Source organism: Falco peregrinus, chromosome 1, assembly GCF_023634155.1.
Source record: "Falco peregrinus isolate bFalPer1 chromosome 1, bFalPer1.pri, whole genome shotgun sequence".
Taxonomy (NCBI): domain Eukaryota; kingdom Metazoa; phylum Chordata; class Aves; order Falconiformes; family Falconidae; genus Falco; species Falco peregrinus.
Genome location: NC_073721.1, coordinates 60,340,209 through 60,367,536, shown reverse-complemented (window position 1 = coordinate 60,367,536; position 27,328 = coordinate 60,340,209). Strand labels below are relative to the sequence as shown.

The 27,328-nt window shown below is 48.3% G+C and overlaps 3 protein-coding genes across 5 annotated transcripts in view; 2 read left to right on the top strand and 1 right to left on the bottom strand.

Annotated features, from left to right (window-relative positions):
- Positions 1 to 21,911, top strand: part of LRP4 (LDL receptor related protein 4) — an 84,087-nt gene extending 62,176 nt beyond the window's left edge. Inside the window, exons 13-39 of one of the 3 annotated variants that reach the window (XM_055793848.1) lie at positions 205 to 361; positions 704 to 921; positions 1,261 to 1,437; positions 2,009 to 2,134; positions 2,843 to 3,051; positions 3,648 to 3,729; positions 4,384 to 4,489; positions 5,458 to 5,659; positions 5,982 to 6,171; positions 6,425 to 6,556; positions 7,237 to 7,377; positions 8,058 to 8,144; positions 8,354 to 8,525; positions 8,607 to 8,769; positions 9,016 to 9,241; positions 10,598 to 10,901; positions 11,239 to 11,457; positions 11,762 to 11,896; positions 12,098 to 12,206; positions 12,535 to 12,679; positions 13,204 to 13,317; positions 13,618 to 13,741; positions 14,730 to 14,797; positions 15,429 to 15,516; positions 16,043 to 16,184; positions 16,752 to 16,820; positions 17,918 to 18,050. In XM_055793848.1, coding sequence (XP_055649823.1) covers positions 205 to 361; positions 704 to 921; positions 1,261 to 1,437; positions 2,009 to 2,134; positions 2,843 to 3,051; positions 3,648 to 3,729; positions 4,384 to 4,489; positions 5,458 to 5,659; positions 5,982 to 6,171; positions 6,425 to 6,556; positions 7,237 to 7,377; positions 8,058 to 8,144; positions 8,354 to 8,525; positions 8,607 to 8,769; positions 9,016 to 9,241; positions 10,598 to 10,901; positions 11,239 to 11,457; positions 11,762 to 11,896; positions 12,098 to 12,206; positions 12,535 to 12,679; positions 13,204 to 13,317; positions 13,618 to 13,741; positions 14,730 to 14,797; positions 15,429 to 15,516; positions 16,043 to 16,184; positions 16,752 to 16,796 — 3,881 coding nt within the window. In that variant the 3' untranslated portion in view covers positions 16,797 to 16,820; positions 17,918 to 18,050. Of the gene's footprint in view, positions 1 to 204; positions 362 to 703; positions 922 to 1,260; positions 1,438 to 2,008; positions 2,135 to 2,842; positions 3,052 to 3,647; positions 3,730 to 4,383; positions 4,490 to 5,457; positions 5,660 to 5,981; positions 6,172 to 6,424; positions 6,557 to 7,236; positions 7,378 to 8,057; positions 8,145 to 8,353; positions 8,526 to 8,606; positions 8,770 to 9,015; positions 9,242 to 10,597; positions 10,902 to 11,238; positions 11,458 to 11,761; positions 11,897 to 12,097; positions 12,207 to 12,534; positions 12,680 to 13,203; positions 13,318 to 13,617; positions 13,742 to 14,729; positions 14,798 to 15,428; positions 15,517 to 16,042; positions 16,185 to 16,751; positions 16,821 to 17,917 lie in introns of all 3 variants that reach the window. The other 2 variants (XM_055793847.1, XM_055793846.1) reach the window with 2 other exon arrangements.
- Positions 19,714 to 25,837, bottom strand: LOC129783659 (uncharacterized). The gene is made up of 5 exons (XM_055793677.1): positions 25,819 to 25,837; positions 22,884 to 23,049; positions 22,317 to 22,515; positions 21,940 to 22,057; positions 19,714 to 19,851 (listed from the first exon to the last, which is right to left on the bottom strand). Exons 1-5 carry the CDS (start codon positions 25,835 to 25,837, stop codon positions 19,751 to 19,753), a joined length of 603 nt encoding a protein of 200 aa, XP_055649652.1. The 3' UTR covers positions 19,714 to 19,750.
- Positions 22,493 to 27,328, top strand: part of CKAP5 (cytoskeleton associated protein 5) — a 54,298-nt gene continuing 49,462 nt past the window's right edge. Inside the window, exon 1 of the mRNA XM_005236355.4 lies at positions 22,493 to 22,600. The gene's annotated coding sequence lies outside the window, so the exon portion shown is untranslated. The remainder of the gene's footprint in view (positions 22,601 to 27,328) is intronic.

The following is a 27,328-nucleotide window of genomic DNA, read 5'->3' as shown; positions in this document are numbered from 1 at the left end:
CAAAATAGTGTGCGTCTCCCTGAGCGAGGGGATGGGGTTGGGTGTGAGATCAGTGTCCTGCCGAAGTTAATCTTGGCTGACGGGGGAAGAGACAGGAGGACTGAACTGGGGCCTCTTCTGAGGCTGAGAGGGAAAGGCAACTACTTTTTCTGAGCAGACCCTGCTCTTTATTTCATTCTGTACTTAATTCTCCCCTGGAGATAGGTGGACTTGCCGTTGACTGGATCCATGACAAATTATACTGGACAGACTCTGGGACATCTAGAATTGAAGTAGCAAACTTGGATGGCACTCACAGGAAAGTGCTTTTGTGGCAGAACCTGGAGAAGCCCCGAGCAATTGCCCTACATCCTATGGAGGGGTGAGTGAAAACAGGACCTCACTGAGCTCTCTGTGCAGGTGCTTCCAGGTGAACATTGGAAAGCTCATCCCTGGTCACAAAAGCTCTCTCTGGGCTCAGGCCTTCATTTGGTACTGGCAGTCTGGGAAACCTGGCAATGCTAGGGGCCTTCTGGGCCATTCAGGTTTCACCAGCCTGCAACTGCTGGGTGTTACCTTGTTGGCTGTCACTTGTCCCATGGCTGTGACCCAGTCTCACACTTGAGGTCACAGGATGGATGCTGTTTTGCCCTGATAGGGAGTGATGCTGGGTGCAGTATGTGGGACGTGAGTTTTCTAGCCTGTCATTCCCTGCCTCCTCCAGCACTATCTACTGGACCGACTGGGGCAACACTCCCCGCATTGAGTATTCCAACATGGATGGCTCTAATCGGCGCATCATCGCGGATACACACCTCTTTTGGCCCAATGGACTGACCATTGACTATGCAGGACATCGAATGTACTGGGTGGATGCCAAACATCATGTCATTGAGAGGGCTGACCTCGACGGGCGGAATAGGAAGGCTGTTATTAGCCAAGGTAAGTAACAGGGCTGTGTACGGGGAGTGCTCTCTGCAGCGAAGGAGGCAGAGCAGTACAGCGCTACTCTGAGTTTCAGAGCCACTGGCTCCTGCTTCTGTGCTTGTCTCCTGTTCTTTCACTGTGGGATGAATTCTGCCACCACTGAGGGCTGGGGCTTGCTCCCCAGTCCTCGGTGGACAGGAGAAAGGAATTGTCTGTTGTATTAGCGTAAGGTGGGTTTGAGCAGGTTCGTGGTGGCAAGGCCCAAGGGGCAGTAGAAAGAGCTTTCCCTTGTCTCCCTGCTAGCCTGAGTCCTGTTGGACCTGATGATATCCCTGTATTGGATGTCTATTACAGGCCTCCCGCACCCATTTGCTATCACTGTGTTTGAGGACAGTTTGTACTGGACAGACTGGCACACAAAGAGCATCAACAGTGCCAACAAATTCACAGGCAAGAACCAGGAGATCATCCGCAACAAACTCCACTTCCCTATGGACATCCACACGCTGCATCCTCAGCGCCAGCCAGCAGGTAACTGCAGAGGGGGTAGAGACCCACTGGAGCCACGGGACCTGCTGCCACCCACCACCCTATAGAGCAGGGAGCCAGGCTGAACGCCGCATACTGACACATCCACAGCCTCCCTCCAGAGCTGCCTCCGGCTTTTGCCCCACGTGGCGGTTGCCCGGAGGTCGCTCAGCCGGTAACCGGGTGTGCGGTGTTACCGCAGCTCCCTCTGCTGACACCGGGGAGCGGGGCTTGTCCGGGAGAGCCACTGCGGGCTGGCTTGTGCAAGAGCTGTTGTGGGAGGGGAAAAAACAAAAAATCCTAAGTGGGCACTAGTAATGATTGACACCTCCCTTACTCCTCTTCAATTGCCATAATCTGCTCTAGAAGTAGATTGAATTAAACGTTACATTTTAAAATTGAGCCCTACAAACGGAGGCAATGCGCTAGTTTATCCATTTCCTTGTTCTAAATTAACTTCTGGGCAGACAAGTTATCTTAATCCGTGTGGGTCTTGACACCTCGACTGGTGTTTTTCCTCTTTTCTTTACTCTTTGCTTTATGCGTGGTTGCTTTCTGTCTTTGGCTACTTGAGCAGGGAGAAACCGATGTGGGGCCAACAACGGGGGCTGTACTCACCTCTGCCTGCCGAGCAGCAAGGATTACACCTGCGCCTGCCCCACGGGCTTCCGCAAGACCAGCAGCCATGCCTGTGCCCAGAGTAAGTGAGGTGGGACCACAGCCTGCATGCTCAGATCTTCAGTGGGTGGCAGAGGGTTGTAAGCAGCAGCAGTTGCTTCCAAGGAGATGCAGCTGGATAGACCGAGTTAGTGGTATTAAGGGCCTCGCCAGAGGATGCTTCACCTTTTTGATGCATTCCCCTGTTCTGCATTCCTGTTGCCCTTGCTAGGTTTGATGGGTGGGGATACAGAGAAGCTCCATCCTTGGACACTTTTTTGAGGGCTGGTGTTAGTGCCACGCTACCGGTCACAGCCGATTTGTTTCCCTAAAACTCCCATAGGAGCTGTGTCAGTGATGAACATAATATTCAGTTCTCTTGATAGCCACAGTTTCACTTGGTTTGCAACCCTACTGAAGAACTAGGCGGACTGTCTCCTAGATTCTCAAGAGGTATTCTCAAATAGCTATTTGATTTGGAGGGAGGTCTATGCCGTTCCTAGAAGAACGTGGTTGACTTTGTTCCCTCAGCTTAGGTTACCCCCAGGAGACCGCTCCCTACTATTCCACCCCTCCTTGCCCACCCATCCGCCCCAGTGATATTTTGCTACCAGTAAAATCCTGGGCTGTGACCTGCCAGTGAGAGATTATCTAAGTGGTTAAGATTGGATATAGCAGGGAATTGTCTGTGTCTATCACTGTGTTGTTGAACTTAGAGAAATTAAAAGAAGACCTTTCGACCTTTGATCAGGTCTTGACAAGTTCCTGCTTTTTGCCCGAAGGATGGACATCCGTCGGATCAGCTTTGACACAGATGACCTGTCAGATGATGTCATCCCCCTTGCTGATGTTCGCAGTGCTGTGGCTCTAGACTGGGACTCAAAGGATGACTATGTCTACTGGACAGACGTTAGCACCGACTCAATCAGCCGAGCAAAGTGGGATGGATCAAGCCAGGAGGTACGGTGTTAGTGATGTGTGGAGGTCATCTAGCCAGGAGACTCGCTGAGCATCAGATTTGCAGACACTGGGATACACTGGCCTTCGGAGGAGCTACAGTTCATGCTGGATTTGTTTGTTATTTTGCCTAGTTCTGGCTCAGAAGAGCCCTGAGACCACTGAACACTTCATACGCAAGTTCAGTGTATGTTCCTGCTTGTATAGAAAACCTTGAACTGGGACACAAAGCATGCTGATTTGAAAGCTGTGGTCAATTCCCGTGTTATAGCCCTAAAATCTGAAAGGAAGATGATTAAACCCTCTGTTCAAGTGCTACATTTTATGCTCCTCAGGAATGCTTTCTGTTGCCATAGGTGAGAGGAACAGAGCTCAAAGTTTGGAGTTGCAGGTTTGAACATGCATGAAAAGTAGATGTTTCTCCAAATGTGACACTTAATTCTAAGTCCTCAATGTTCTCTCTTGTATGGAATTGCTTTGCTTAGGCATTTGCCTTTTGAAAGTTAATGTTGTTTGTCAGTGGGTAGTGCATTGGGCAAGTGTGTTTTCCCTAAGGTCTAATCTCACCTAAGGATTCTTTTCTTTTTGTTTTCATTTAGGTTGTGGTGGACACCAGCTTAGAAAGTCCAGCTGGACTGGCAATTGACTGGGTCACCAACAAGCTGTACTGGACAGATGCAGGTACTGGGATCCCCTGCTTTACCTAGGCTTCTGTCTTCCTTATTAGTCATGAAAACTGAAAAACAGCTGGGTAATTCTATCTGTCTCATTCCAAATTTCTCTGTTTCTGTCTAGCAAAAAATGGAGTTTCATCTTGTGTGCTCCTAACAAAGTGGGAGCTGAGGTGGAATCCTTAGTTTAATTCTCATTGCAGCATCCCCAGTACTAATTCTGTAGAAGGGTTTATAGTAGAAGTCAAGCACTGCTGTTGTCTTGCTGCAGCACTTGTGATATGTTTACCTGTCTTCCAACAGTGTATTTTGGGGTGCAGCAGGTAGTATTTCAAGGATGTTCCCTGCTGGAGAGTGGTAGTGCAGAGAAATGTAAGGAAGGTGGTTCTTTTCCAGCTGTTCTCTCATGCCCATGTAGATACCTTGGGGGGCTTAGGAAAGAGCTGGTTTACATTCGTACAGGACTCCACATCAGTGACAGCCACGGAGGTGACTTGTGTGGCCTAATGGAAGGTGACGCTTTGAGCCACATTTCTTACCTATTTTCCAGCTGTGAACAGAGATGGATGGAAGAATGCATTGTTCTATGGATGGGTTTTGCCTTAGCTCTTGTGATTCCAGAGGTCTTCGATCTCTCTCACATTCTCTCCCTTCACTTTTGTAGGAACAGATCGGATAGAGGTCTCGAACACAGATGGGACCATGAGAACTGTACTAATCTGGGAGAACCTAGACAGACCTAGAGATATCGTGGTGGACCCTGTTGGAGGGTGAGAGATTCTTTTTTCTGTGATGACATGGCAGCTCTCGTACATCTCAGGGCGTTCAGGTTCTTTGGTTCTGTGCAATTGCCTTTCTGGTGCCATTGTTCTCCATCCTGCCAAAGACTGAAATGAGAGACCTGATTTTGGATGCTAGCGGAGCAAGATAAGCAGGGATAATTGCCTGTTGTGCTGCAGAGCCTGCAGGAGCTGGCTGGTGTTTTCATTTGTTTATCCTGGGTATGTAATATCTGAAGATGTGGTACAAAAAAATGTTGAGAATGAGGCCATCTAGATCTTCTCTATCTCTTTGTTTCACATCTTCAATTTGTATTCAAGCTCTCTGCTTACCAGCCAGAGTTCAGTCAGAAGGATCTCCTCAGGTAAATTACTGCTGATCTCAAGCAAGCTGTAATATTAGTGGCCTCTTGGCTTCAAAGCACTGTGTCAGAGTGTCAAGGGATCAGCTGTGCCGGGAAAGCAAACCTGAGTAACAGAAACAAATGGTTTTAATAATGAATTTTGTTGCTGAATCATAGGACCTTGTGGAGCTGGGAGTAGAGTGGGTAGGAAAAAGCCTACCAGCCACTGCTTTAGAAGTGTTGAAGGTCTTGAATAAAAGTGTGGTATTCTTTCCTTGAGCGGATTACTGGAAGACCAATGCAGCAAGAGTATAAAGGGCCAATGGTGGAGCCTACTAAATAATTGCTTAATTTTTAGACCCTGAATTATTATCTTGAATGTTTTCCACCATGTTGTAATTAGGCCAGCCTGTGGGTGTTAGAAGGTATATAAATTTGATTATGGTTTTAGGTACATTACAAAAAGCCAAGGCTGGACATGAGTACCATATTAGTCTCATGCTGCTTCCTGCGAGGGCCTGAAGGCACCAAGCTCTCTTGCTGCTTTGTAACACTGCCTGGCCGTAGTGGCAGTGAAGGAGTGTGGCCGTTCACTTCTGTCTGTGTTGTCTTCAGGTTCATGTACTGGACTGACTGGGGAGCCAGCCCAAAAATTGAGCGTGCTGGTATGGATGCTTCAAACCGCTGGGTGATCATTTCCTCCAACCTGACATGGCCCAACGGCTTGGCCATTGACTATGAGTCACAGCGCTTGTACTGGGCAGACGCAGGCATGAAGACCATCGAGTATGCTGGTCTGGATGGAAGCAACAGGAAGGTAAGGAAGCTATCTTAGAGGAGGGGGCCTGGGAGCCTGAGGTGTAAGTCCCAGAGTGCTGATGGCCTCTGCCTCTCTTTCCAGTTGAAAGTGAAATCTCTAAATCCAGGACATGCTGAGCTGCTTTCACTGGGAGAGAAGAGCTCCCTTTCAGTTGCAACTGTGTGTGTGGGAACTTCCTTTTTGAAGGCTAATGTAGCCCCATCACACTCCTTTTGCTCTGACTGTACATGATGATGTTGAGAGGGGGCAAGGGAAGCTTCTTCCCCTTAGCGACTTCTTAGTAATGTTTTTTGGGGGGGGCTGGGGGTAATCTGACCAGGTGCTGATTGGGAGCAATCTGCCTCACCCCTTTGGACTTACTCTTTATGGCGAGAGAATCTACTGGACAGACTGGCAGGCTAAAAGCATCCAGAGCGCAGATAGAAGGACTGGGCAGGCTCGGGAAACGCTGCAGGACAATCTGGAGAATCTTATGGATATTCATGTTTTCCACCGGCACAGGCCATCAGGTACAGAGCTCGCCCCAAGCCACACTGAGCTGAGAGCTGGCCCGGGCTCTGCTATGTGGCACAGCTCTCCTGCAAGGAGCTGACCTGTCTGTCAGCTCTCAATGCCTTTAGTTTCTGGGTGGAATACGAGAGCATGAGAATAACTCTTGGCTTGGTATTTAAGGGCATTTTACAATGCATTTCTGCAGTTGCTGCACCCCTTTTTTTGTGCCTGTGCTACTGACTTGTGGATTTCTCATCCTTTTTCCTATAGTACGTACAGCGTGTGAAGTTGGCAACGGAGGCTGCAGTCACCTGTGCCTTTTGGCACCTCTTCCCAAAGGTTACAGCTGTACCTGTCCTACTGGGATCAACCTGCAATCCGATGGCAAGACCTGCTGCCCTGGTGAGCCCTCTCTGTAGGATCCTCATTGCAGTTTTGTGTCACAGCTACAATTTGCTCCTGCCTTGTTAGAGAACAAAATTCCCTTTATGTGCTTACCTGCTTTACCCCTTGAAAAACCCATTTGCTGCCTGTGCCTTCAATTTGAGTGGGGATTACTATGAAGAAACTTACCGATAACCGGATTCTTGCAGAAATTTCCTTGAAATTACGTTGGGCAACTAAACCAGCTGTCACATTTCCCCCCCTACTTTTGCCCTAATCTTGAGGTGGATTCTTTTAACTACCAGGTGCTTTAGTAGGTCTGTACACGCTTCCTGCCATGGACCCTCTTTTTGCGGATTGTGGAAGGCACTTGGCTTCAGGCCATGGTACATCCACTTTTTCTCCTTAGCAGGAAAAAACTGACTCCTAATTCCCATTTCCCACACGTATTAGCAGAAGTAACTCATCTATGAGTGCACTCCTGTTGAACTTGGATGTTAAGAAGCATTCGGTAGCGCTCAGTAAATCTTTTGTAACTGGACTCCCCATAAACAGACATCTGCCTGAGGCTTCCCCTTTTCCACTGAAGTCCACTGACATCCACACTGGATGTCACCTCCAGCATGTTCAATAAATGGTGCCTGCAGTTGACTGAACTTGTTTCTTGCTGATATCTGTTCATTTTCAACTGTCTGCAGGAATGACCAGCTTTCTGATCTTTGCCAGAAGGACTGACATCCGAATGGTCTCTCTGGATATTCCCTACTTTGCAGATGTTGTTGTCTCAGTCAATGTCACCATGAAGAACACCATTGCGATTGGAGTGGATCCTCGTGAAGGTCTGAACTTAGTGTTTCCAACTGCCTGTTTGAAAGGCAACAAGTGTCTTCATATGTAAATGTCTGAGTAAAGACCCAGGCGCATATCTTACTGTAGGTTGTGAATTTGGGTAGGTTTTTTTTCTTCTAGTATGTGCTGCAAATAATTCCTTTCCAATCAGGAAAGGAATGTCCTTACAGGAAAACAGAGAGCACCAACTATGCGGGAAAAGCTGCCTGCTATACTGACTGAGGTTCCTGTGCGTTTTGGATTTAAGAAAGCATTCTTGCTGCTGAAGCCTTTTATAGCAGCAGAGCTGAGACTCTGGCTGTTCGTGTATACTACACATCTGATTCTGTGCAGGATGTAAATCCACTGTTGTACAGTAAGGTAGATGACCTTTGGGACGTTTTGAGAAATCAGATGTAGGACTCTGTACTATTAACTGGTAACGTGTTGGATGTTCTCTGGCCTAGTGTAGAGGACAGGGTACCAGTGCTGCTATGTATTTTGGGGAGGATTGGAACAACATAATTTGTACTGTTTTATCACTCCAGTTTAATAGTTTTGTGCTGCTGTTATTCCTATGTGGCGTAGCTGGTAGTCAAACACCTGGATCTGTTTTTTTGCTGTCTGGTTGTTGGGGTTTTGTTTTGTTGGTTTGGGGGTTTTTTTCTAAAGTTTCTCTTCTTCCACCCAGGAAAGGTTTACTGGTCAGATAGCACACTGCGGAAAATCAGCCGGGCTGCCCTTGATGGCTCACAATTCGAGGACATCATCACTACAGGTAAGAGAGATTTTGGCCTGGGAGCCTCCAGCTTCCATGCACCATGGAAAGAGAGATTCTGATACCCTGGTAGAGTAATCTAAATTTTCAGTGGAAGGGCAGGCAAAGCCTAAAGCAACTGCCTGATGAAGTGCACAAGGGGAATACTGAAAGTTCCTGACTAAGCTGGGAGGATGAGCGGTGACCAATACGACTTTCTGTTTTCTCAGGTCTGTTGACTACAGATGGGCTGGCTGTGGATGCTGTTGGCAGGAAGATATATTGGACAGATACAGGAACAAACCGGATTGAAGTGGGCAACCTTGATGGCTCCATGAGGAAAGTCTTGGTCTGGCAGAACCTGGACAGTCCGCGGGCAATAGCTTTATACCATGAGATGGGGTTAGTGTTGTCAAGAGGCTATCTAGGTTAAAACAGGACTTGTGACCTCTGTCTCCATAATAATTGCTGGCTTTTCCCCAGGTATATGTACTGGACAGACTGGGGTGAGAATGCCAAGCTGGAACGCTCTGGGATGGATGGCTCTGGACGTGCGGTGTTGATCAGCAACAACCTGGGCTGGCCTAATGGACTGGCAGTGGATAAGGCTGGGTACCAGCTGCTCTGGGCTGATGCACACACTGAGGTCTGATTCTGTTCTTCAGCATTGTTTTTCTTTGGGTCTTTGGTAGCCTGGGGGCTGTTCTGAAGCTCTCAAGAAAGCTGTCAGAAAAGCAGGAGGAACATAGGCTTTTTTGAGAGTATTGAGCTATGGAGAAGGTGGACTTGAGTAACATCACTTGCTTAGGCTCTGTTTCCCACTTCATATAGTAATTGCTAGCAGGAGGATCCATGTTTTGAGTATGGGGCTGATGTTTACTTCTTTCTTTAGCGGATTGAGGCCGCAGATCTCAATGGTGCTAACCGCCGCACCCTGCTGTCTCCAGTGCAACATCCCTATGGCCTCACGTTGCTGGACTCTTACATCTACTGGACTGACTGGCAAACTCGCAGCATTCACAGGGCCGACAAGGACACTGGTGCAAATGTCATCTTGGTGAGGGCAAACCTGCCTGGCCTCATGGACATTCAGGCTGTTGATAGGGCGCGGCCCCTGGGTGAGTTGCTAAGCTGCTCCCAAATCAGCAGCTGTCTGTGGTGACTAGGGGAGCCCTTCAGAACTGTCACTGAGTCTTTTTGTGTAAAGCATGAGTGATAGAGTAACGCCTCAAAAAATAGCTTTTCTTTTCTTCTTCCCTCTTGTTTAACTCTTTTTGTACTTCTCCCTGTTTAGCCAGCTCCATAGGTCTAGTGTTTGTTTATTACTGCATTTTGACCCCCTTCATCCCATTTCCTTCACTGGATTGCACTGACAACCTCATTTTTGCACACAGCAGAGTGACCTTCTTAGGAGGACTGAATGAGACATGCCCTGTTAGGCTTCGCCAGTCTGCTGGCATGAGACAGTTTCCCTTTTTGAACTCCAAAAGGCACTAATTCTTCTTAATCTGCTTGCTGAAACCTGATTTCAAGTTCTGGTCATTTTTTTCCCCCCAAACATTGCAGACTTTGTCTCTTTGTCTGCCACTTTGCTCAACAAAGTTCAGTTGCTCTTAATGTATCATGCTCTCCAACTATTCTGTGCCAGAGTCAGATGCCTTAATGTTATGCTTTGGGGATCCTACATGACCCCATCTCGCCTCCTTGCTCTTCAGTGGGAGTTGCTGCTTTGTGCTGTGGCTTTGTTTTGGTGGAATTTCCCCAATACTTACACAGAAAACTCTGTGCTGCTTCTCCTGTGGCTACTAACGGCAGAACATCGCTCCTGGCCATATAACTTTACAATATAACTTAAAGGTAACCAAAACTGTAGCCATCATATTTGTCTTCCTGCACCTGTCTTCTGGGCTTATCCCCTCCTAGTAAATGTATGCTCATTTTTTTCAATTTTTTTTTAAAAGATATGACCCTAATATGTCAGGCACTTTCAGCAGGCTTCTCTGATGCCTTTGTTTACTTGCCACTGTGTGCAGCTATGTTGAAACAGAAGCTTCTTTGTCAGCCTGGCCTCTAGTGCATTGTCACGCTGCTTCCCCACAGGGTTGGATCTTTCTGTCAGCATTACCATTTGCAGCAATAATCAAGCTAAACTGAAGCTGTGTGAATCTATCAGCATTTGGCTGTTCCTTTTTCCGTGAGAAAACTATGATTAGCAAGGAATGCAGGTCAAGGTTTTCCTTCTAATGCTCCCCCTTCTTCTGTACCTTCCCGTTCTCCTTGCCCAACCATGCCCATACTCACCATGAATTCTGGAGGGGACGGGGGCAGTCTCTCTATGAAGGGCTTTAGGTTTCCAGCAAGCCTGGGATGATAAGGATGAGCTCAGCTGCTAGCAAGTTGTGCATGTATGTAGCCTTTAGAATAAAGCTTTGGTCTTGTGGGATCCTTAAACTATACTTTCCCTATTTCTAAAGGCTTCAATAAATGTGGTGTTCGTAATGGTGGCTGCTCCCATCTTTGCTTGCCTCACCCCACTGGCTTCTCCTGTGCCTGCCCCACTGGCATCCAGCTGAAGAGAGATGAGCAGACGTGTGATTCTTCTCCAGAGACCTACCTACTTTTCTCTAGCCGTGCTTCCATCCGTCGTATCTCGCTGGACACCAGTGACCACACAGATGTGCACATACCTGTCCCTGAGCTGAACAATGTCATTTCTCTGGACTATGATAGTGTGGATGGCAAGATTTACTACACGGATGTATTTCTTGATGTTATCAGGTGGGTGCAAGTCATCTGCTTGGCCAGTGCCCAGGTCACCCACCTACTTGTGCTGGTTGTGTCACAGTGAGCTATGGAGTGTGCCAGTAAGTTGGGGAGACTGAGATGCTGGTAAAACACCGCTGCTTACACCTTGTCTTTGGTACACAACACTGCGTGTATCACTGAACTAAACGCTGAAGGTGTGTTTAACCTGCTGGAGACTACGGGGAAAAAGGTAGTAGGGAGACAGCAGTATGAAGTGGGTCTGTGGTTGATGGGGCTCACACGTGGACGTGTGAAGGCTTTCTGGGAGCTACTTGTTCCTCACTGCCATTTGTCACTGATTTCCATCCAGGCGGTCTGATCTGAATGGCAGCAACATGGAAACTGTTATTGGTCAGGGTCTGAAGACTACAGACGGCCTGGCCGTGGACTGGGTTGCCAGAAACCTCTACTGGACAGACACAGGACGCAATACCATAGAAGTAGCTAGACTGGATGGAAGCTCCAGGAAGGTGCTGATCAATAACAGCCTGGATGAGCCCCGAGCCATTGCTGTCTTTCCCAAGAAGGGGTAGGTATGGGGTATCGGTGGGGCAGGGAAGAAGGGCTGTGCAGAGGCGGGCTGGAAGAGGAGGTTGTGGGAGGGAGAAGAGATGTGCCCTGTGAAACTGCAGGTACCAGCAAGGGGCTCCCTCTGAGTATGGATGTAATTGGGTAGACAGTGAATTTGAGGTTGAGCAGATAGCTGGGAGAAGCAAGCTACAGACCATGTGATCTTTTTCAGAGCCTGAAGAATCTGGCAGTTTATAACTAAAACTTTCATTAGACTAAATGAAATGTTCTTTTCTTCTTACGCTTGCCTTTTATCTCTTCAGGTACCTCTTCTGGACAGATTGGGGTCACATTGCTAAAATTGAACGGGCAAACTTGGATGGCTCTGAACGTAAAATCCTGATTAACACTGACCTAGGATGGCCCAATGGATTGACTTTGGATTATGACACCAGGAGGTCAGTGAAAGATTTTCTTACACTGGTATAGGGTTAAGGGATGTAACGAATTTTTTTAGCCTTCTTAGCTTGGTTTATTGGAGTAGCATTGTAGGTTTGGGTTTGCGGGTTTTTTTATTCAATCCATCTTTGCTAGCGAATGACTACAAACTAAGGAAGGATTGTACAGATGGAAGCTCACCTCTTTCTCTGTTCCTCCAGGATTTACTGGGTGGATGCACATCTTGATCGCATAGAGAGTTGTGATCTCAATGGGAAGCTACGGCAAGTGTTGGTCAGCCAGGTGTCACATCCCTTTGCTCTGACACAGGTAAGATTTTCCTGCTGCCGCTGTTCTCCCTGGTGCGTTGGTGAGTTTGGACAGTGGAGCCTGGGGACACGGAATTGTAACAGTCTGGGGAAGCCAAGATGGCTGAGGGTGTAGTACTTAACTCTTCCGTGGAGCTAACAAAAGAAATTTGTCTGAACTGCTGTGGGGTGTAGACAGTCACCTTTCTTATCATAAAGAAGGGGAAGGAGTTGAAAAGGCCTTTGTTTGGGGCCTTATGCCACTGGGACGTGGTTTTTATGGCTATCCTGTGTCTATGTGGCTAAACGTGCTAATGGCTGTGATTTTTCTTGTCTGTCTCCCCGAGCAGCAGGATAGGTGGATATACTGGACTGACTGGCAAACCAAATCTATCCAGAGAGTGGATAAATACTCTGGGCGGAACAAAGAGACTGTCCTGGCCAACGTTGAGGGACTGATGGATATCATTGTAGTTTCCCCTCAGAGACAGACAGGTAAGCAGGAGGACCTTGATTCAGGCAAATGCTGATTGTAAACAAAAAGAACACTGGAACCACTGTGCTGCTGTAGATGTCAAGTGAGGTTGGCATCCTTTCTTGTACTCAGACTGTTAATGTGTCATCCCTGGGCACATTCCTTGTCTGCCTGTGACAGTCAAATACATCTTAATGGTGTTCTGTTACAGCTTTGATTAGCGAATGTCACTTTATGTGTTGTTCATGTGACATTGTGTTAAAACAGAGGAATGTGAGTTTTTCGTTTCTTAATCCCTGCAGCTGTGTTGGCTGGGCTTCTGTCTGATGATGTCCAGTGGTTTCCTTTCAAGACTGCCCTAATCCTACCAGCATCTGGCCGTTGCGATCATGTTCTCAGCAGTCAGATGAAGGACACATGCCAGAGTGTAGTAACTTGGTGGACTTCTAGGAAGTATCTCTGGCTGAGCAGGAAAAAAGACTGTTGCTCTGAGCTCCTACCTGGTCATCTGCAACTCACTTAGAAAATTGCTTGTTCCTTCCAGGTACTAATGCCTGCGGAGTGAACAATGGAGGCTGCACTCACCTCTGCTTCGCCAGGGCTTCTGACTTCGTCTGCGCGTGTCCGGATGAACCAGATGGGCGGCCCTGTTCTACTGGTGAGTTCACTGAGTGTCACTTGGGTAGTAGCTTCCGTAGGTGAGCCACTGCCACTACTTATACTGTGGCAGTGGCAACCCAAGCATCTGAAGCCGCCCAGTGTATAAAAACTTAGTCGTATACTGGTAGTAAGGGGGTTGTGAGCAATGGAGCTGCCTTCTGTCCTTTCTGCTGACAGACTGGGTTTGAGATGGGAAAGCTGCTCCTGTAGGCCACTCCAGAAACTCTCCGTAGCTTACCAGACTTGTTTCTCTGTCCCACAAAGTTGAGGTCCTGCTTTTTTTTCTCTGTTGTTCTAGTTCCTGGTGTGGTGCCCCTTGGTCCTGAACCCACCAGTGTAAGTGAGAGAAGTCAGACACCACCTGGCAGAGTAGGTACCTCAACGACCAAACCTCTCACATCTCTGGAAGCAATGAAAGGAAAGTAAGTGCTCTTGTTCTCTTGGAATTGGGGTGTGAAAGTCACAGCTTGTGCAAGGTGCAACATGCAAGCCCCCTCTGGCTGTCGTCTTCTAGATGTACCTCTCCTTAGCCACAGGAGGCTATTCCAGCTCCAGACTTCATGTTCTTAACGGGGGAAGCCATTCTGGCAAAGAATGCAGAATACTCTTGAGCTGGCAAGAAAGAGGTGCAGAGATCTTTCTGTCTGTTCTATTGAAATGTGTGTCTAGGCTGACTGTGCTGAAGTGGTAAAATCCTCCTGAGACAGTGTCATTCATTTGATTGATTTTTTTTTTTTTTTTTAAACTCCTAATTTTGAGAACTTATGTCTGAGAGGAGGATAGAGGAGTCTGTTGCTTTAATTCACTGGGATATGTCAGACCTGACCCAAACATCTGAGGAAGTGGCTCTGGCCTGGCCACAAAGGGATAGCTTGTTTGGGGCAGAACAGAACCTTTGCAGCTTTCACATTTAAGTTATAACGCAGGTAGTTAAGAGACGTTTTTTTCTGCTAATTTCCTACAGCCTGCTATTCCTACTGCCCAGCAAAAGAGTATGTTCTATAATATATGGCTGGGTTATTTACAAGGCAAAACTTCCACTTTTGTTGAGTACGATATATTGGACAGAAAGATCTTTGTGCTGACTCTAGAATGTTCTGATTTTTAATTCAGCACTGATGCTGAGTGTATTCTGATAGATAAATGTACACACCTATATACCTGAGAGGTAACTCTAGAATGCCTTGGATATAAAGATGTTGCAGACCTATAACTGATATATATACACGCACATGCACCTATATGCACGTGTATATGGTCCTTTCTCCTCTGGATAGAGGATACTGAAGAAGAGAAGGGAAGGCTCCCATTATTGAACTGGAAACAGAAGGAATATTGGTGCTAGCCTGTCCCATCCTGTCTTTTGATAGTGTTGATACTACTTTTACTAACTGTCTTTCTGTCATTCAGCTGCTCTGACAAAGATGCTAGACGAGGCTTGTGTACCCATGCCAATGAGGCAGTGTTGGCAACCATGGGTGAGTTCCTTTTTTTTAACCCTTCTCCACCAGGGTTGTTCCTCCATATATGCCCAGGGCATTCCAGTCCATAGTGTTTGAAACTCAAACTTCTGAAACTCAGACTTGAATTACTCAAGTGCCCTCTGAGCAGAGCAAGGTGTGTCTAAGCATGAACAACAGTCATACACATTCATTAGCCTCTACAGGGACTTTTCCAAATGGCACTTTGGTCTGAAGAATAGTTCTGTTTTCTTTCGTCCCACACCTCATCCACTAGGCTCTTCCCATTAATGATACTCTTTTTCACCATCCTCTTTGTGTTTAGTTGAGGAATGGTTGACTAGGGTAATTCTTTCCCACTGCAGGGTTAACCTGTCAGCAAGGGGGTTTAACTCGTCTTTATCCAACCCTGTTACGAAGATCTTGATGCTCCTTGGTTTGCTGGGGCCTGGGTGGGAGGGAGGGTTATCAGATGTCTGGTTTCATATGAAGCCAAACCAAACACTCTGCTAAACCTCGGTGTGCTGACATGTTACTTTACAGACTTGCGTATGGTGTAAAACCACTGTCTTAGGTGTTACACTGAGGTCAGCATTATCTAGTGGAAGTTAAGGCAAGTGCATAAACTACCCTTGCTGTTCACTTTCAGGAGAAGGACTGCATGTCAGCTACATTATTGGAGGTCTTCTCAGCATCTTGTTTATTTTGCTACTCATTGCTGCTTTAATTGTATATAGGTAAGTGATCGTTTTCCCCCCATCTCCTGGCCAATAGTAAAATCTAGGGTTGGAGAAGAAGGCTCCTGAAAGCACTTCATCCTTACTGTCATTTATAATCCCTTTGTTCTCCATTGGAAGCAGTGCTGGATGACTTTATTTGCAAGGCTTGAGTCCTGTGCCTTTGAAGTGTTGGGCATGCAAATCTATTATTGGAAACCTTACTGGCTAAATTTTCTGCAGAGAGCTTGGGAGTTATGGGCAGGAATGTGAGAAAATTCCTCTCTTAGTACATGTGTGAGCTCATGTGCTTTTTGCCAGAGAGCTTCACCAGTTACTGCCAGTATCGCTTTAGTGGTTACGTGGCAGTGCCTTGCTGTGCTGGTAGCTAGTGAATGTGCTGACAGCTGACAAGCCAGGTGAGGCCAGCATTCTCTCTCTGAGGGGCAGTGAAGATGGCTGGAGCTTTCCACTTGCTGAGCACTCAGGAACTTTTGAGTCCTGGCAGGAGGGCCCTGTGTCTTTTCTGACAGCTCTCTCCTTTTAGGCATAATAAGTCCAAGTTCACGGACCCTGGCTTGGGGAACCTAACCTACAGTAATCCCTCCTATCGGACATCTACCCAGGAGGTGAAGATTGAAGCGATTCCCAAACCGACCATGTACAACCAGTTGTGCTATAAGAAAGAGGTAAGAGCTGCTGCTAAGGATATAGGAGCCCAGCTCAAGCTGCTGTTGGGTGTTGCAGGCCTTAGTACAGGGGAAATGTTGCAACTTGTCAGCATTTACTTCTAGGACATAGGAGGATGGCTTCAGTGACTTGCTCGGGCTCCTGTGGAGATCAGCCAGCAGCACTTCTTCCCCAGTGAGCTGTTGTGAATTAGACCTGTTGCTAGCTTCCTGCTTCTTCCCCGCTCCCACAGTGTCTTGTATTTCATTCGTACTGGCTGCTGGCCCTCGAAGTACAGGAGTCAAAGGGAATTGTCTTCCCTGGAGACAGTCCTGGTTAGGGACTGCTGAACCAAGGTTGCTTTGGACAGTCACTGGGGGAACCAGGCAGCCAGAAGTGGTTTGGTAATGAGAAGGTGGCTCCTGGCTGTGCACTGCCTGGAAGGGGTGGGATAGGGAGAGAAGTGGAACCCTTTTTAAATGGAGCATTTTAAAGGCCCTGCAGAGGTCCACCCTGTGGCACACAGGGTGGAGAGTGTCTAATATGATATCTTGCAGCGCTTAGTTTCTCCTCTGTTTTCTCCTCAGAAGCTTTCTTATCACTCAGATAGCTTCTCATCTTCCCTCTTCTGATTTCCGTCCACATCCTCACGTCAGGTATCACTGCTCTATGTGTTTGATCCTGCCTCCCTCACTCAAGCTCTGTTGTGTGGCTCAAGCACTGTCCCATACTAATTGCTCTTCCTTGGTTTTCCCCCCTGCTTTTATGTCTGTAAACCAGCTCTACGGTCTGTCAAGAAGGTATAGGTAACTTTCTGTGGCAGATCCTTTGGTTTTGGCTTTGGCTACTCATACTTGGTATGTGAGATTTGAAAAAGGTCATTTCTGTAGGAGTGTGCATGATAATCTGTTAGATCGCTTAGCAGGGATCACAGCAAGACTTTTAGGCAGAGGAGATTTTTTCCTGACTTTGTTTTTCAAAGGTACTATCCAACAGATTTCCCAAACTTTCCTGCCATTTTAGCCTTACCTACTAAGAATAAACCAGGATTATTTATCTGGGAGTCTAAATCCTTTCCACTTTTCTCTTAATTCTCCTGCTCCTAGATATACCCAGATACATATTTCCCCGCCCCCTCCACTTTCTCTTCAGGGACGGATCAGGTGTTCAAATGCTCCTTGTTTGTCTCAGCCAAGTTAGACAGATTTCACTGCTGTAATCTCAGTGTGGTCCCTTTAGCCTCTGATCATTTCCATTGTTTCCCTATAATCTCCTTCCCCTGTATCACTGTGAGATTCGGACTTAACGGTGGTATTCCAGCTGAGAGGCAAATCTGGAATGACTCAGTTAGAAAGATATTACAGACCTAGAATAGATGCCATGTCTACTCTTACCGTGAAGTCCTTTGGCTGTTCCTGCTTCCCATTCTGTGCGTTTTTTTCTCTTCCTGCTGTCAGGGAATATATATAGTTGAATTAGAAGAGCCCAGCTCATCCTCATTCCCCTTCTATGATTTGAAGGCTCCCGGAGTTTGGAATGAGAGCTCATGCAGGGAGGATTCCTCTGAGGGTGGTGAAGAACTGAAGGGAAACTTGGAATGGGTTCTGCTGCTGTAAAAGTCAAAGCCAGTGGCCGTTTACATGGAGGTCCAGCCTTTTGTCTGCTTCGCTGTCTGTGTTCCAGCTCTGCTTTGCTCTTTGCCATATTTTGCCATAGATGTATTGTTTTTTTCATTCATCTGTCTGTTCCCTAGACTGGTCCTGACCACAGCTACACCAAGGAGAAGATCAAGATTGTGGAGGGGATATGCCTTTTATCCAGTGATGATTCCGAGTGGGATGATCTTAAGCAGATTCGGAGCTCCCGAGGTGGGATCCTCCGGGACCACGTCTGCATGAAGACAGACACGGTCTCTATCCAGGCTAGTTCTGGGTCACTGGATGACACCGAAACTGAGCAGCTGCTACAGGAAGAACAGTCTGAATGCAGCAGTGTTAACACAGCAGCAGCCACTCCGGAACGGCGTGGCTCACTCCCAGACACAGGCTGGAAACACCAACGCAAGCCCTCCATGGAGAGCGAGGTCTAAAGTACACGTGACTTTGGAAATGCTCGTACCCTCCCTAGCCTCTGCTCTGCACAAAAAAAGACAGGACTCTGCCTGCTAGGCAAGGAAGGGCCCAGAGACCAGCCTCTCTTGCGAGGGGCCCAGAGACTGCGACTGCCTTTCAGCAGGGAGCTTGGGCAGCTGTGCTGTTGTGGTTGGAGAGGGAGGATGGGTGGGTTGGAACCCAGAGACCCTTTTGGCTCATTTTCACTGTCTGTGGTTTATTTATATGTTCCCTTTTCCTGGAAGCTGCCACGTTAACTTTTGCAGTGACTCCTCTGGCCTGAATCTGGTTCAGGTTCTGTGTTCCCTGGCAAGTCTTGTGCCGTCCAGCTCATCGTCAGTGCCCATGAAGAGAGCAGAGCTGCCTCATTGCTAGCTCCTGGTCACAGAAGTTCCCCATGTCATTCCAGCACTAGCAGCACTCTTTGAGGCTTTGTGTTGAGGGGTCTCAGACTTGAGAGAGGTCTCGGAATGGATGGACTATGCTTTTTGGGGCTCAAGGGGACATTGACATAGCATCAGGTCACCTTCTGAGGGCATAAAGAGGGTAACCACAGTTGCCATGACTCGCTTCATGAAAGCATCACTGCTTACTTTCCCATCAGCTAGTAAAAACTTCAAGGAATGCTCAGATCGGAGCACTGTGTCTGTTGCTGGCAGTGGACACTGCTCCTGTTCTCCCCTTTCCTGTTAAAACATGTTTCTACTCTGGAAAAACAAGAGTTAGGAAATGGCCCCTTCAGAACTGCTCCCTGTGGGTAATGGAGTCAGAGTGCTGAACTTGAGGAAAGAGGAGATTGGTATTGTTCTCCACTCTGCAGAGCTAATGGGAGAAAACGGACCTCAGCAAGACCTAAATTCTGCTCTTGCCTTTGCATAATTGATATATAAAAAAAGAAGAAAACTTGCTGAGTCCCCACTAGTCCCAATTCTGTAAGGTCCCAATTCTCATGGCCTTTAGGACCTTTGATTACCGTAATGAGGGAAAAGAGAGAATTCCTAGGTCGAGTCTTTCCCAGGGGAATGCTCAGTGCTGCTGGTTAGGAACTGCTTTATTACTAGGCTGAGCCCATTTGACCTAGAATAAGTGACAATAATCACGGAGCTGTAAGGGCCATTTTAAATAGCTGTTTATCAGATAGAATTGCACTTTAAGCTCTTCTGTTACCACTAAATAGCTCTCCTTGCAAACCCATTTGTCCCATCAGCCACACAAGCTTCAGTTGTTCTCTGGCTTCCAAGGTCTTTGCCTTCTAGGGGGTGTAACCCTACCCTTGCAGTCACACCCCAGCAGGATCCAGAGCTGGGGCCTGCATGCTCCCAAGGACCATTGCCACCTTTTCATATTCTCTTGACTTCTCTTGTCATCCGTTCAGAGGGGAAAAAAAGTTAAATACCTCTTGATTTTTCTTCAAAAATGAAATTTATATTAACCCCTCAAGTCATATGGATACTATCACAGTAAAACATTAAGTGTCAAATCAGATACTTGGAAGCAGAACTTTCCGCTGAAGAATTTCTCATGGCAGACTCTGTAACCTCTTTATCTCCTGGTAAGAGGTCAAGTACATTCCCACCTGTGGTGTAAAGAGAGCAAAGCTTATGCTACGGGTATGGCTTAGAGGTGTGGGGAGGGTGTGCCTCCCATGCGATACTTTTCCAGTTGGTAAGAAGACAAAGAAAAAAAAAAAGGAAAATCCATTCTACTCTGCTTTAACTGTGTTCATAGACTGACAGTTCTACTACTCCTGGAAAACATGACAGTTGCCAGCAGGTTGGCTGCACTTTCACAGCAGAGGTAGCTTTGCGGAAAGGGGAAGGTTGCAGCTTTGACCTGGCTGGGTGGCTTGAAACTCTGCACCATTGGGCTGACTGGTGTATGTTCCTGTGGAAAATGAACTGGACCTAAGGCTTGGAAATTTCCCTCTGCTAATGTGGGACTCTTCCCTACTCCCAGAGGGATTTTTTTTAAAAAAAAAATTAGATTTTTATTTAATTATTTATTTGATTGACTCCAGCCTGGGAAGCATTGTTCTTGTTGGGCAGAGAGGCACTTTTGGATTGAGGTGTGGACTCAACTGGGAACTGAGAAAGGAGTGTGTTTTCACTGACATGGATTTTGCCTGTCTAAGCCACCTCATGCAGGGACAGCACCAGCGGGCTCGAGCGTAGGCAGAAGAATCAATTTGAACAGAAACCACATGTTGGGGCCAGGGCATCAGTGCGGGGAGTGAGTGGGTGGATGGGGAGGAAGGCTTCAAATTCTGGGAGAACAGGGTTTGTTTGTATTTTGTTTGGTTTTGTTTATTTTTTTCCCCAATAGCTTATGTGAGTGTGCACCAAAATCCTGAGGTGGGACAGGGGTGAAGGGAAAAACAACTGCCCAGACCTGTCGCTTGATGTTCAGTCAGCCTGTCAAAATAATTGCTGTCCCAGTCACAAGTGCAGAATGGAAAGGAAAACCCAGTCAGTCTTTTCAACAACACATGGTGCTTGTGATCTCCACCTTAATAAATATTCTCTGCTGCTTCTTAGGAGGGACCCTGCACACTCCAGCCTAACCACCATTCAAAACCTTCCTCAAATGATTACAGTGAAAAGGAGCAACACTATGTCCCACAGCCTCTCCTCTACCAGGGAGGTGGGCCGAAATTAGTTTCTTTTTCCTAGACAGCCCCAATGAGATGCTGCCTAGGGAGTGCATCATGGTTCCCCATTCTGGGGAAGAGAAGACCCTCGTTGCACTTAGGATGTTAAGAATGTAGAAAGGCTACTGGAGGATGATCTCTTGAGCACTGATTTACTATGTAAAAAGTAAACCTCTCTCCTGTCTGTCCCGAGCTAACGTCAGTGATTTCCGTGTGTTCCTGTGTAATGGTTTTAACGTTACTCACTGGAGACATTGGACTTTCTGGAGTTATTTAACCACTGTGTTCAGTATTTTAGGGGTTGATGATAATTTAATATAAATTTAGCTTTTCTTAACCATTCTGCCTGGCTTTTGGTTGTGACTCATGCATGCTATTTGAACTCTTCTTTGAAAGAGGGGCTCCCAGCCATCTTCGCACAGAACGTCAACTTTGCTTCATTTGAGAGGGACAAGAAGGTGGGAGCAGATCTGGGTTCTTTCAATAATCTGATCGTAAGACACGCCTCTGCCGCTACAGCTTTGAATCAAGGACCAAATATCCACACTCATGCACTTTTGCAGATTCCTGTACACACATAATCCCCCACATTGCTTTTTTGCCTTTTTGTTACCCTTTTAATAGTGCAACAGCTGAAGTTCCTCTTTTTGGAAAGTATTGGGACTGTACTGGTCTCAAGCCTCTGCCCAATGGAAAACAAAGCTCTGAAGAGCTGTTTTTTCTGTAAGGGGTTTTGTTCAATGTTCTGTTGCATTTTATTAAAACCGAGGGTTTAAATAACACAAAAGGCTGAATAATGAATGAAACATTTGGTGATAACCGACACTACAGTACTGGTGTTGATCATATACCCTGTTCTACCCTTCCCTACTGAAAGGAGTACCTAAAACACCTAAGCTGGAATAAAGCTAACTTCACAGTTGAAGCACAGTGCAAAAGTGATTTCACTGAGTTCAGGCCAAAACATAATCACCTCAGGGGTTTTTTTTGGTTTTTTTTTTTAAAAAGGATGCTTACACAGTGTGGTGGGGAGAGATGGCACCGTAGGATTGATTACAGACGTGTCGGTGGCGCTCTGCTGCCCCTGGTCTTGGGCTCCCATTACCCCTAGGAATTTTCCCTTTGCTTGCTTCGGCTGAAATGAAGAAACAAAGGAAGTAAAACACGCCGTACATCAAACCATACACAGTTACTGCTTGCAAACTCACTTAATCCTATTAAAGATATTAAAGAGAAAGCCCATTCCCCTGTAACGGGATCTTCCCCAAAGCTGAACGCAGCCCCCTCGGAGCCGGGCCCAGCATGGCTGCCTCGGGCCTCACGCAGCGCCTCAGCCCCGCGCTGCCGGCACCAGGCGCTGCTCCGGGCGCAGCGAGCCCTACAGCCGTCCTTACCGAAGCCGCGGCGGCCGTCTCCCTCGACTCGGCCCGGCCCGTGGCTGCGGCACGGCGACCCGGTGCGGCTGCCTCAGGGGAACAGGGGAGAGAGGAGCGCGCAGAGCACGCGTCATCGCTGCCGGATTCAAACGGACCAATGAAGTGCGCGTTTGCGGGCGTGGGTGGGGCCGGCGCCGACCAATGCGCACTGAGGACACTGGGAGGTGCGGGCGGTGTTAGTGATTTCAAACCCCGCTGAGGAGCGGCTGGACGCTCACCGCACCCGACCCGCGGGGGCCTAGGTAAGAGTCGCCGTCGTTGTCCCTTCCGTGGTGGGGGCTTGGCCAGCTTTCCCTGCCCGCTGTGGCTCTTCGGCCTGCTGCGGGGGGGGGGGGTGGGTTGGGCCTCCCCCCCGCCGCTGGGCCTGAGCCTCCCCCGTCTCATTTGGGGACTGGGCGGCGGCACGGTGCCGAGCGGCGCTGACAGCCCTTCACCGGAGCGACCGGTGGTCGTGGGCTTCGCCCGGAGCCGCTGCTGTGCCTGCGGGGGCCGCGACCGCCACCGGTGGGAGGCCGCGGCCTGTACCACGCCACGCTGTAGAAGCTTAAGGGGCGCCGATCGCTTAGGCCGCCCGCGGAGCGGGGGGGGCCGGGGCCTGCAGGGAGCTGCGGCCCGGGCTGCGCCGCCTCGGTCGCCTCCTTCGTGTCATCACTGTGGGCCCAGGCGCGTTTGGGAGCTGCTGGGGCCTTGCCTGGGAGGCGGCCGGCAGGGTGGGCCTCATGGCCGGCGTGGGAGCCGAGCCCATCCCCTTCCTAACCCTCCTGGGGGGACATACGGGCCTGGCGTTCTCTGTCCCCCGAGCCAGCGTTTCGGGAGGCTGTGTGTAGGATTGGTTTCCCCTCTAAAATGATCTTAGGAAAATATTCCCTGAGGTGGGTATAATCTTAAAGCAAAAGGTATGAGCTCATCTCCATTTTTATAGCTCTGTTGTTGGGTGCAGGTGTTAGTCTTGCATCTCCAGGGTTCTGCACTAGGGATTCAGCATTCCTGTTGAAATTTCTCTACTGTATGTGAAGACAGGAATGTGGGTCCCATGTCGTCGTGGTGTCCCTCATTCCCTCCCCTTTTCATTTGATTCTGTTCTTGAGTCAGTCTTGTGGTTTTTCCTAAGACAGTAGCTTTCAGGTCAGCATGTAGGGCGTTTTTCCTCTTGAGCTTGGACTTCGGTCAGTGAGAGACCCAAAGCTCTGTGTAGCAGAGACTGAGAAATTAAACTTCTGTGCAGCTTAAGCTGACCTGCACTCTGTTCTAAAAACAAAACTAAAAAAAATTAAATAATTACAACATCATTTGCTACAGTTTTCTAACTGATTTGTGTTTGTTGTGTACCATCTATCTAAATTATTCTGCATTTTTCCTTTTTTTGCCCCTATATTTTGTGTTTAGTGTTGCATCTTGCAGTACTTCTGCTAAACTACAGTGCTGTTAAGGTTGCCCTCTGCAAATGAGCAGGGGATGCGTAGTTGTTGGGATGTTGGACTACCAGCTGTTGGAGATGTTCCTTATCAGTTGTGTATCAGAGAAAGTATTGCTGTAGACTTTCAGTGAACAAATCTATTAATTTGAAACCGTGAAGATGCGTATTTACAAATGCTGAGAGTTTCAAATATTGAAGTATTCTAACTTGTAAAAATCTTTTAATAATGCTTTGTGATAGGGTCAAGTCAGAAAGAAGAATGAATAGGTAGAAATTACTCTTGCAATCTTGACTTTTTGGTGTCCAGTATCAGATCAGTTGATTGTGCAAAAATTAGAATTAGGTTTGACTTCCTTGCCTTAGGCTTGGCCTTTCTTCCAACTTTGTGGTTTTGGTAGCTTTCCCTCATCTAAAACTTACAGATGCACCTTCTTTTTTTCCTTCTCCTGCCTTCAAGAGTTGCAATAGGGTTAAACTTTTTAAGCAACAATCAAGCCAGTTATAGAGCAGAATCAAAAAAAACGGCTTTCAAGTACAGTGGTTATAAACAAATTGTAGATAATTCTTGAAAATAAAAAGTTGAGAATGTTGGCAGGGAGCCTGCTATGGAATAAATTATTTATGTGACACGTGCACAAAAATAAATGAAACCTGGAAATGAGAGTTAGTCAGACTGCTTTAAATCTGTACTGATGTGAGACTTGTTTGATACTCTTAATGTAAAGAAGTGAATGCATGGTGATGAGATGTGATTGCTGATTGTCTGTATGTGTGTGACTTGTGTTTTGTTTGACTTGACTTCCATGCTGGCTCTTGTCCTTTCCCAGGTATGGGCCAGTTATGTAATCTGGGCCTGTGCTTCTGAAAACCTGCTCTGCCATGGTGGGGCTGGTAATATCACACTGATGTCTGTTAAAACAGTAAGGTCACATTCCATTTAATAGCTCAGAAAACCTGACTTCCAGTGTCACCTTAAATGTTGTTTCTCTTGTGCATTGCTGTGTGTGTTAGGTGAGAAATTTACAGCTGAAATTCACCTGGCCTGTTGTAAGCTCTTTCGGTCAGTGCTTTTCTTTTTCTTGCTACCATGATTAATTGTGTCATCCAGAAACTGTAACACCTCTGGTTTGCCCCTTTTTATAGATCACTTCCTTACATCTTGAACAGTATGTACAATTAGAAAGTGCTCTGAATGTTTTGTTGAGTAGAGATGACTGACTGTCAATTTTAAGTATCTGATTTGGAAGATTTTGTTGTGTAGGATGTATGACTGGAAGGACCCTTGAGAGGTGTAAATACTTGTAAACCTTTTAATTAAATGTTTTCAAAATCGTGGTCAGTGATCATCTGGTACTTTCCTCCCCTCACCCCCTCCTTCCTATTTATCCTGTGTTCCATGGTACCAGCCGCAAGTCCTTTTCTGGCTTTTAAAAGAAATGTATAAACTTGTATTGCTAATTTGTTTGTAAACTATTAATGTAATGTAAATGGTTTGTGAAGCATCTGCCAGAGTAGGATGGCATTAAAGCCATTTGCATCAGTAAGAGAACGGTTGTTTTTTTGCTTGTGAGACAACGTAGTCCAGGACTGATATCAGTAGGGTGTTACTGATGCTTTGTTGTAGTGTTCCAGCGGTTCACCTTGTAGGGGCGGAGTTCTGAAGCGTGACACGGGGAAGCCTTGTACCCTTGTGTTAAATTAAACATTGCCTCACACCGGCAGCGTTGCTGTGGCTTGTTTGAACAAGGAGTCTCTTGACCTGACAGGGTGCGTTGTTGAGGGGGTCTCTGACAGCTGGGTTGCCGTGATGTCGGGTGTCAAAAGCGTTGTGCATGCCTGTGCCTCCCTGTCAGAAGGGGTGGTGAGATGGGGAACAAGTAACTTGGAGGGTTGTTCAGTGGGGAGTGTGGCTGGTGCTGCAGTGCCTGGAAAAGGTTTCTTTCTTCAACTAGCTAAAAAGATGGCTGGAGAAACAGAGCCTTGCATCATACGGCTTGGTGCTCTTCTCGGGAGGAAACTAGTGACACCCAGTTTCCACCATACCGGCGTCTTCAACTGCCATTGTCACTGTAGAAGAAGCCTCCCAAAACGTCAGGCGGTGGGCAGAGGGACGGGCGATGAATCAGCGTCCCGGCACTGGCGCCTGGCAGTACAGCACCGCTGCGGCCGTGGCCTGGCGCACCCCCACCTCCGCGGGCGGCTCCCGCGGCCCTCGCCCCGCCGGCCGGGCGCTGCTGGCGGCCCGGGGTGACGGTGTCCTCCGGGCTGGCCGCAGCCGGCCCTGCCCCAGCGGTAACCGGGCTGCCGGCCGCGGGAGAGCACCGGGGCCGAGCCGCTGGCCGGCCGCCGCGCTCCGGTGGCCCTGCCCGGTGGCCCTGCGGGGGGCCGGCAGCCCGGCGCTGCCCTGCCCGCCTTTGTCTGGCCCCGGCGCGGCCGCCCCCCGCCCAGGTGCGGCCGCGGCGCCCCGAGCCCCGCCCGCCGGCGGGAGGGGCTGTGCCCGGCCCGGCCCGCCCCGCCGCTCGCGCCCGCCGCTCCCCGCCCGCCGCCGCGCCGGCCCGGAGCTCTCGGGGTGAGTGGCCGGCGGAGCGGGGCCCGGGTCCGGGTCCGGGCCCGGGCCCGGGGGGGCGGCGGGCGGGAACAATGCCGGGCGGGCGGCGCCGGGCTCCAGGCCGCGGCCTGCTGCCGGGCCCAGCTCTGCGGGCGGGGGCGGCGGTGGGCAGGAGCGGAGGGTGCCCTTCTGGAAGGGGCGGGGGCCGAGGGCCGTGCTGCCTGCTGGCGGGGTCCCTGCCGGGGGGGAGGAGAGGGGGGCGGACGGTCGGGCCTGGGGTGTGATGTCTGTGCCCGAGCTTGCCTTCACCAGCCGTTCAGGCTGTCTTTTTAAAGAACAGCACACGAGGCTTTCCGTGCCCAAGCTTTGTAAACACCTTGAGGGATGGGGGAGCCTGCAGCTAATAAGCACAGCCCCACCGACATAGAACCATAGCATCACTGGGGTTGGCAAAGCCCTTTGAGATCATCGAGCCCAACCATTACCCCAGCAGTGACCAGCCCACCCCCAACCCGTGTCCCCAAGCACCACAGCTGTCTCTTTCCAGCCACCCACCTTTAGAATTATGTCAGTGCACACAAACTTGCCTGCGGGTTGCCCTTTTCCCTCTTGCCCCTCTCTGCTCTGTAGGACTGGCATAGCTCCAGGCTTACCCATGCAGTAAGAAGTCGCTTTTGCTCTTGGCTGTAGCAGAAGGTCAGTTTATTCTGTGTTCTCTGACTTTTAGGTGCATGGAAAAGAATGACCTCAGCTATATTCAGAGACCGTGTATTAAAACATATTTTTCCAGAAAAATGAAGTACTTATCTTAATAGCACAAATGGGAAGTTATCAATACAGGAGATGTCACTGACTTTAGTTAGGACGTGTGAGCTGGAGCAGGCATGAGAGAATGCAATGCTGCCTGCTCTTGAATGCCATTTCATTGCTGCTGAAGCAGTAGCTTCTCTCAGCTGCCATCTACTCTGCAACCTGCAAGCCAATTCCTTTTTAGCATGTGTTTCT